This window comes from Bidens hawaiensis, unplaced genomic scaffold (assembly GCF_021521415.1).
Source record: "Bidens hawaiensis isolate Kalapana, Puna unplaced genomic scaffold, B.hawaiensis_p1.1 tig00015979_1, whole genome shotgun sequence".
Taxonomy (NCBI): Eukaryota; Viridiplantae; Streptophyta; class Magnoliopsida; order Asterales; family Asteraceae; genus Bidens; species Bidens hawaiensis.
In genome coordinates this window covers 7,517-17,303 of record NW_027492441.1, presented here as the reverse complement: position 1 = coordinate 17,303, position 9,787 = coordinate 7,517, and the positions used below count along the sequence as shown (strand labels likewise).

Below are 9,787 nucleotides of genomic sequence, written 5' to 3'. Positions count from 1 at the left end.
ACAAAAGCTATTGCATATGTGCACTAAATCGTTCTTTTATTGTTGTTTTTTGTAAATATAACTTAAAATGTTATTTTGATTGACAACTTCTTACTTTATTCAAAGCTTTTAAGTTTTTACGGGACTTTATCCCACAAGTAGATGAATTCACATTTTTCATCACAACCACAGGGCAAAATGGTAAATAACTTGGACAACTAAGTTCACCACCTTCCAAACATAGGACTCATATTTATGCCGTCCATCCTCCACCTTCACAACACCCACCAATCTTCCTACACATACCAATCGACAATGACGGCACGTTACGAACTAGACATCACCATCGCCTCCGCCAAAAACCTCAAAAACATCAACTGGCGACACGGCCCTCTCAAACCCTATGCCGTCGTCTGGGTCGACCCCAAAAACAAACGATCCACACACGTCGACGAGGTCAGCGACGAGTGTCCGGTCTGGGATGAAAAACTCACCATCCCTCTCGCCAATCCGATCGAGGACTCCGTTCTGCACATCGACATCGTGCATGCTAACGCGGCGGAGGATACGAAGCCCTTGATCGGTTCAGCCAAGCTTAAACTTAAGGATGTTGTTGATAAAGTTGGAATCGGCCAAATGCACGCTCAAAGTCTTGAACTAAAGCGTCCATCTGGCCGTCCACATGGTAAGTTGGAGGTGGAAGTATCAGTTAAGGAGCCAATGCATTACCGTGCGCCGGATCCTTATTATCCACCTCCAACTTACCATGTTCCACCACCACAACATTACCCGGCTCCCCCACCTTACGGTGGGAATTATCCGTATGCGGGTCCACCGTCAGGATATCCGTATGCAGCACCGCCACCCCCACAACACTACCCTTCGCAATATGGCCAGGCTTACGGTGCTCCACCAGTGTATGGTAGTCAACCAGCATATGGTGCTCCACAGGCGTATGGTGGTCAACCCGGGGGGTATCAGGAGGAGAAGAAAAGTAAGTTTGGGATGGGGACTGGACTGGCGGTTGGTGCGGCGGCCGGGTTGCTGGGTGGGCTGGCGATAGCGGAGGGAGTTGATTATGTGGAAGATAAGATTGCGGAGGATGTCGCCGAGAAGGTTGAGCAGGAGGACCTCGGTTACGACGATGATTAGTTGTTGTTCGCCTTTCTTTCTTTTCAGTTTTATTTTATTTTTCCTTTTTACAGCGAGTCAGATGTGCATGCATTGTGTTTTTAATAATAAGTTATTATACGGTGAAATATTTTTAGAGAATTCTAACAAGAAACTAGCGTTTTAACCCGGGAGGAAAAAAAAGATTATAATTACAAATCAAATATAACTTAACTAAAAATCCACATACTCTCCATATATTGATTCAGAATATGACTTGTTGATGAATTGGCTACTTGTCAACAAACTTGTGATATTCCAGAATGTCCTTAATTGAGAAGGCATAAACCGAGTGAATTTTCAACCAACTAATGATGCTATGACAAATTGCTATAGCCCACGGGCAATATACAGTTAAATGTTCCAGAGTTTTCGAGTAGACACAGGACAATTAGCACGAGTCCGAAATGATATTGATGTTTATTTTAAGTAGAACACCCTTTGTTGGTATTTGGAAACTTGCATAAATGAGCCCTCTAACAAAGGATATTGACCTTCTGTGTTAACATGTGCCAAGCAATTCAAGATGGCTTAATAAAACTCAGAATTTTATTACAAGGAGAAAACGAAATTAAGAAACAATGAAGCCCTTACACATCTACTTATAGACTTACTACTAACGAAACTAAAAATTTACTGAAGGCGGCGTCATCAGCATCAGCATCTACGAAACCATTCGTGGTCCTGTGTGTAACCCGCATATCCCCTCGTGTATTTCTCTTATCAAGTAGGCAGCGTCATCGGCAATCAACATCTACGCAACGAAGAAGGGCACTAGGAATGATCTCCTATATAGGATTCCTTCTTTCATTTCGTATTGTAGCGCTTTGTGCCTTATCTTTTGAGCTTCTACTTTTTCCTGTGGTAAGAGGCCTTCTGTTAGGTATGCTTTAATGGGAGTCATCCACGAATCCTCAGCATTCTGTGTGAAGAATAATTGTCTTGGTGGGACTGATGGTTCTGCCAGTGTTTCTACTCTGACCTCTTTCGCTAGGTGTTCGAAGCTGGTTGCTACTAATTTGCACGTGTCGGCTGACTTGTTCTCACTTCATTTAATGTGTTTCACTTTACACGATTTAAAACTTTTGGATCAGCTGTCTGGCTTGTTCCGGGTACGATGCCATGACTTCATCTTTGGCTTCGTATGACCCGTTAATTTGGCTGGCTATGAGCATTGAGTCAAGGTGCACTTCTACGTGTTGTGCCCCAAATTTGTTAGCTATTCGCAGCCCAGCTAGGAACGCTTCATGCTTCGCCTCGTTGTTTGTGCTCTTGAAATCTAGACGGATGGCGTATGTGAAAACTTGTTTGCTTGGGTTGATTAAATTCAACCTAGCCCCTGACCGTTCATCGTTGGATGCAACTTTAGTGAACAACAACCATGTTTTGTTTTCATTGACATGCATGGTCGGTTTCTTTTCCTGTTTGCATTCCTCTTATTTTTCGGAAGGTATTTCCGCGATGAAGTCTGCCAGGACTTGCCCTTTGATCGCTGGCCTGGGCCTGTATTGGATAGCGTGTTCTCCAAGTTCGATGGCCCACTTCGCCAGTCGTCCGGACAATTTGGGCTTCCGGAGTACATTCTGGATTTTGTAATTTGTCAACACATTGATTGTGCTAGGGATGAACTTTTTTTCCTAAATACCCGTACCCGTACCTGTTAAGTACTCGTACTTGTACCCGTACCTGTACATGTCTTTTGGGTACGGGTATGGGTACACAAATTTACTGATTATAGGTACGGGTACTTTCGGGTACAAGTACGGGTATAACGGGTACTAGTTCCCATTTAGAATATGTAGGGGTTTTTATTAGGTTTCCAATACTTATGACTTAGCTTTGAAGCGGGATTTTCAAAACTTGAATAAGTTCATTCTCAATTTATATGTGTATTGTGACACCCGGTAAATTCCCAATCCCTTAAACTAAGTAATCAACCTAATAATTAGGTGATTGTAAATATTATGCGCGCCATGTTAGTCAGCGCGTGCATTTGTTATGTGCGCCCTGCGCGAGCGTGCCATGTTAGTCAGCGCGTGCATTTGTTATGTGCGCCCTGCGCGAGCGCGCCATGTTAGTCAGCGCGTGCATTTGTTATGTGCGCCCTGCGCGAGCGCGCCATGTTAGTCAGCGCGTGCATTTGTTAGGTGCGCCCTGCGCGAGCACACCATGTTAAGAACCAGCGTGAGCATATGTTATATGCGCCATGCGTGAATGTTTTGGCTTTATGTTTTCATGTAACTTAACGTTATGTTGTCTATGGGTTGACCATCCCGCATGATGCTAAGGCGGGTGCATCCTAAATCGTTTATGCGCGTGCGGAAGGGAACTAACCTCCCCGCATGGCGGGAACATTGAGAGCTAGTTTGAAGCTCCAAGATGGAATTGACTTCAACATGACTGATCACTATGTTGAAATACCAAGACCACCTGGAGAATCTACAAATGAAACTCAATATCCCCAACTGCGAGAAGGTTACGCACCTACCCGCAGCAAAGAAATGTCCTACACGCAGAAAGCTTTGCGCACAAAGTGATGCGCACAGAACACTTAGTCTATTCTCCAGACATAAGGAGATTACTCCCGCCCAAAAGGAAACAATAGCGTGTTTAAGGGATTTTTCCACTTTTTACTGTACACTGACAAAAGTACCTGAAAAAGCACACTGTAACATGAAAAGTCAACTGTCAGCCACCCTATTCTCACCAACCCCAGACCTGCATGTCCTGTCCAAATCAAATCAAGATCTTTTGTTCACTCCTCCACTTTTAAGTAAACAATAAACAATAATAATTTCCATACTTTATCATCATTACCCCTAGATATGAAAAGATTTCAATCCCCTAAAGCAAGGGATTGTGTTCCCTTGAGTTTGCCTATAAATATGTAACCTAAGTTATCACTCAAAACACACTCCAAAGAACTGCAAACTTGCACTAATCATCTCCCAAGCATCCGTTATTTTCGATTCCGTTCCAGTTACTAGGTAAGCCGAGGTTATAAACTTGAGATCTACTTTCCAAACCTCATATTCTCCTATTTCTTGATCTTAATATATATACTTCTTGTTATTTAATCGTATTCTAGACCTTCGATTCCGAGGCCAACACCAAGAAAACCCGAATCTCGATTAATCCCTTAACAAGAACCACAGGTGAGTCTCACAGCCCCTATTTTCACTGTTTTCACTATTTTTAAACTGTTTTCGGGGCGAGGGACACGTACTTAAATAATGTTTTATCATGGTATACTTACAAGCTATGCAAGCGATTATGTGTTTAAGTTATGTTTCATGATGAGTAATGCAAACGGTTATCTAAGGTTTTCGATGTATGTGCGCTAGAACTCGAGTAAGTGATCACTTTACCATTGGAACTCTAAGGGTAGGGACTGCTGGTTTGATCCACCCACTCGTAGGGGTCGCACCTCTTTGCATGGACGAGTGCCTAGTATGGTCATGGGGCAGTACTATGGGTTTGAGCCCGCTCGTAGGGGTCGCGCCTCTTTGCATGGACGAGCGCCTTGTTTTCCGGCACAACGTCCGCGCGTAACCCGCGGGACGGTATTATTATTTTAGCTCGTAGTGGCAGCGCCACTTTGCATGGACGAGCACATGTTCCTGAAACGTTCGCGCGTAACCCGCGGGACGGTATTACTTATTTTAGCTCGTAGTGGCAGCGCCACTTTGCATAGACGAGCCCAGTTCCCAGAAATGTTCGCGCGTAACCCGCGGAACGATTTTATCAGAATATGTTGATATAACTATGTTTTACCAAACATGTGTTTTAATGATGCTATCAGAATTATGTTTCAGAATGATTTGTATCAAGATTATGATGCAATACGATTTATCAAGTTACTAAGACTTGTGAACTCACTCAGTTTATACTGATTCAAATGTTTTTACGTGTCTTTCAGGAGATACCTAGGTAGCGCATGGAGTCACACTTAGAGCACCTCACGCTGAACATCTAAACTAGCTTTTTGGAAGATTTTAGTTCTATCCCTCAATGCGCGTGGTTGTTCCCGCCGCGCATGGGGATATGGCGTGTAAATCTTCAACAATTTTTATACTTGGATGTTTTTATGAAATTTCTAAACAACGTAATGTATTTGTATTAAACTTTTCATGCGCAATGAAAATCTTACTTTGAATGTTTGCAATGGCCCGTGCTTAAGTATCAATTCCCACTCGCGCGCGCCCGGCTGTTTCCGCCGCTCAGGGCCGGGTGTGACAGATTGGTATCAGAGCACTGGTTATAGCGAACTAGGAAAAGAAGTTTTAACCTAGACTATAACCGTTGGGGAATCGCATGAAATATTTTTCAAAGAAAATACTTTCAAAAGAAACTATACACACACTTAGGAACACGGGTCACACTGTCTAGTAAATAATGATAACATTATGTGCTCAGAGTACATGCGCTAAGTCTGATATTTTCATTCTTTTAAAGCGAGAATGCCTCCAACTAAAGCCAAAGGAATTACCATGACACCCGAGGAACTCGCGGAAATAATCGCGCAGGCGATTGCGACGCATGAGGCCAGCAAGGCCGAATCAAGTCAGGGTCGTCAGAATGAGACCCCAGAACCAGAATCAGGAGCCTTGGACAAAGGATGCTCCTATAAGACATTCATGGCCTGTAAGCCTTGGCCATTCAAGGGAACCGAAGGGGCCATTGGGCTCTACAACTGGATTGACAAGATGGAGACAGTTCTCTCCATTAGCGGATGTAGTGAGAACCAGAAGGTCCTTTACGCGACCTGCATGTTCCAAGAGGCAGCTTCGTCTTGGTGGAAGCTTCAAACGAAAACATTGGGGCGAGAAGTTGCTCTCCACATGACCTGGGAGGAACTGAAGGAGATGATGATGAGAAAGTTCTGCTCTCGCGCAGAAATCCAGAATCTACAACAGGAATTCTGGAACCACACCATGGTAGGAACGGATATCGACGCCTACAACAACCGGTTCAACGAACTTTGCCAGTTGGTGCCAGACATGGCAAACACGGAGGAAAAGAAGATCGAGAGGTATATTTTTGGGTTACCTCCTGTTGTTAGGGTTCCGCTCAACGCCGCAGCACCTCCAACCTTTGATGAGGCGGTAGCGCGGGCCATCACCCTTACAAGGGATACGATCCGTGCGGGTATGTTGACTACGCGCGGAATCGAGCAGCGAACCTCTGATCCCAAGAGGAAATGGAACTCTCACCACCGAGGGTCCGACACCAAGCAGCCACCGTTCAAGAAGCAGGAAAGCGCAAGGGTTTACGCGATTCAGGCCGCGGAGCCACCACGAAAAGGATACAGCGGGCCTCGCCCATGGTGCAACAAATGCAAGTATCACCACGAGGGTGAATGCGCAAGAATCGAATGTGCCAAATGTGGCAGACCAGGGCACAAGACGATGAATTGCCGTATCAGAGAAGCTGGAGCAAGCGACAACTGCTACGCATGCGGGAAGCCAGGGCATTTTAGTCGGGATTGCCCGCAAAAGGGGAACCAAGCTCGCGGGAGAGCTTTTGTGATCGGCGCAGGCGAAGCTAAAGAAGAGCCGAATGTGGTAACCGGTACGTTTTTGCTTAACGGACATTTTGCATCCGTCTTATTTGATACTGGCGCTGACCTAAGTTTTATATCCGCCGAGTTTAAAGACTCCCTAGGCCTAGCAACCAGTAGGCTAGACACGCCTTATACTATAGAACTAGCCAATGGTAGGCAGTTATGCGCGAACGAAAGAACTGAACAATGTGTTATAGTCATGGGAGGTCACGGGTTCAATATTAACTTGTTGCCAATAGACTTGGGAAGTTTTGACATTGTGGTAGGTATGGATTGGTTAGTCGAGAACCGCGCGGAAGTTATTTGCCATGAGAAGCAGGTTCGGATCCCACTGTTGAACGGAGAAACCTTGGTAATTCAAGGGGAAAGAAGGGGAGTTGCGACGAAACTAATTTCGTGCCTAAAGGCGCGAAAGTGCCTAAGGAAAGGGTGCTACGCCTTCCTGGCGCATGTCGTAGAGAAGAAAGGAGATGAGCGAAGAATTGAAGACTTACCAGTAGTGCGCGAATTTCCAGAAGTTTTTCCTGAAGATTTGCCCGGATTACCGCCGCCGCGACAAGTCGAGTTTCGTATTGATTTAGTCCCAGGAGCTGCGCCAGTAGCTCGAGCGCCTTATCGACTAGCTCCATCTGAGATGCAAGAGCTATCCAATCAGTTACAGGAACTATTGGATAAGGGTTTCATACGCCCAAGCTTTTCACCTTGGGGAGCTCCAGTACTGTTTGTTAAGAAGAAGGATGGTTCGTTCAGAATGTGTATTGACTACAGGGAGCTGAACAAGCTGACAGTCAAGAATCGGTACCCCTTACCGAGGATTGACGACTTATTTGACCAGTTGCAGGGATCCAGTTATTATTCGAAGATAGATCTACGGTCAGGATACCACCAACTTAGGGTTCATGAGGAAGATGTGCCGAAAATAGCCTTCCGAACTAGATACGGCCATTATGAGTTCTTAGTGATGCCTTTCGGGCTAACTAATGCGCCGGCTGTATTCATGGATCTGATGAACCGCGTGTGCAAACCATACTTGGACAAGTTTGTGATTGTGTTTATAGATGATATTCTGATTTACTCACGGACCAAGGCCGAGCATGAGCAACACCTGAGATTGATTTTGGAATTGTTGAAGAAAGAAAAGTTGTATGCGAAGTTTTCCAAGTGCGAGTTTTGGCTTAGAGAAGTTCACTTTCTCGGTCACGTTGTAAACGAGAAAGGAATTCACGTTGATCCTTCCAAAGTCAAGGCCATCGAAAACTGGGAAGCGCCAAAAACCCCAACTGAGGTGAGGCAATTCCTAGGACTAGCTGGCTACTATCGACGCTTCATTGAGAACCTCTCCAAAATAGCTCTACCTCTGACCGCGCTAACTCAGAAAGACAAGAAGTTTGTTTGGGGCGAAAATCAGGAAACAGCATTTCAAATGTTGAAACAGAAGTTATGTAGTGCGCCAATTTTGTCTTTGCCCGAGGGGATGGATGACATTGTTGTTTACTGCGACGCTTCACATCAGGGACTTGGATGTGTCCTTATGCAACGAGACAAAGTCATAGCGTATGCCTCACGCCAACTCAAGACCAATGAAAAGAACTACACAACGCATGATTTAGAACTTGGAGCGGTTGTCTTCGCGCTAAAGATTTGGCGCCATTACCTCTATGGTACAAAGTGTATAATCTTTACGGATCACAAGAGCCTTCAACATATATTTGATCAAAAGGATTTAAACATGAGGCAACGAAGATGGGTGGAGTTGTTGAACGATTATGATTGTGAAATTAAGTACCACCCTGGAAAGGCGAATGTGGTAGCAGACGCGCTAAGTAGGAAGGAGCGAATAAAAACGCTACGAGTCAAGGCTCTAAGGTTGACCATTCACGCAGATCTCTCTACCCGCATCCGAGACGCTCAGCAAGAAGCCTTGAAACCAGAGTTTGTTAAAAACGAATGCCTTGGGGGTATGGTTAAGAATTTGGAACTTAAAGAGAACGGCAATCTATATTTCGCTAACCGCATATGGGTCCCTCTCAAGGGAGGATTGCGCGAGCAGGTATTGAACGAAGCTCACAAGACGCGGTATTCCGTACATCCTGGCGCAGACAAGATATACCAAGATGTTAAAACGCTGTATTGGTGGCCCAATCTTAAAGGCGCCATCGCGACGTATGTCAGTAAGTGCCTGACGTGTTCGAAGGTAAAGGCTGAATACCAGAAACCATCAGGGTTGCTTCAACAGCCAGAAATTCCCATGTGGAAGTGGGAACAAATCTCTATGGACTTCATCACCAAACTGCCAAGGACACCTGGGGGTTATGACACAATATGGGTTATTGTGGATCGACTAACTAAGTCAGCGCACTTCCTGCCTATCAAGGAAACCGATAAGATGGAAAAGTTAGCCCGACTGTATATTCGAGAAGTAGTTTCAAAACATGGAATCCCAGTGTCCATCATTTCTGATAGAGATAGTCGGTTCACATCAAGGTTTTGGAGATCGTTACAAGGGGCTTTAGGTACTCGTCTTGACATGAGTACGGCATATCATCCTCAAACGGATGGGCAAAGCGAGCGAACAATCCAGACATTGGAAGATATGCTACGCGCGTGCGCAATCGATTTCGAAGGTAGCTGGGATACTCATCTCCCATTGGTTGAATTTTCTTACAACAACAGTTATCACACAAGCATTAAGGCTGCGCCGTTCGAAGCTTTGTATGGGCGCAAGTGTAGATCCCCACTGTGCTGGGCTGAAGTAGGTGACAAGCAAATGACTGGTCCAGAATTGATCCAAGAAACAACAGACAAGATTTTTCAGATAAGGGATCGCCTTAAGACAGCGCGCGACAGACAGAAGAGCTACGCAGATGTGCGAAGGAAACCATTGGAATTTCAAGTAGGGGATAAAGTACTTTTGAAAGTCTCTCCATGGAAAGGAGTCCCCCGTTTCGGCAAGCGAGGAAAGTTGAATCCGCGCTTCATTGGACCATTCGAGATCCTGGAAAGGATCGGTCCGGTTGCTTATAAACTCCGTTTACCCGCCGAACTCAGTGGAGTTCATGATACGTTTCATGTGTC

General features: G+C 45.1%; 1 protein-coding gene across 1 annotated transcript; it reads left to right on the top strand.

Moving 5' to 3' along the window:
- Window positions 1–214: 214 nt before the first annotated feature.
- LOC143550274 (uncharacterized) lies at window positions 215–1,236 on the top strand. Its single transcript, XM_077040952.1, has one exon. The coding sequence runs from the start codon at window positions 235–237 to the stop codon at window positions 1,129–1,131; it is 897 nt and encodes a 298-aa protein (XP_076897067.1). The 5' UTR covers window positions 215–234; the 3' UTR covers window positions 1,132–1,236.
- Window positions 1,237–9,787: the final 8,551 nt, after the last annotated feature.

Coding starts and splice junctions, on each gene's coding strand:
- LOC143550274 (XM_077040952.1), top strand. CDS start 235: ATGCCGTCCATCCTCCACCTTCACAACACCCACCAATCTTCCTACACA.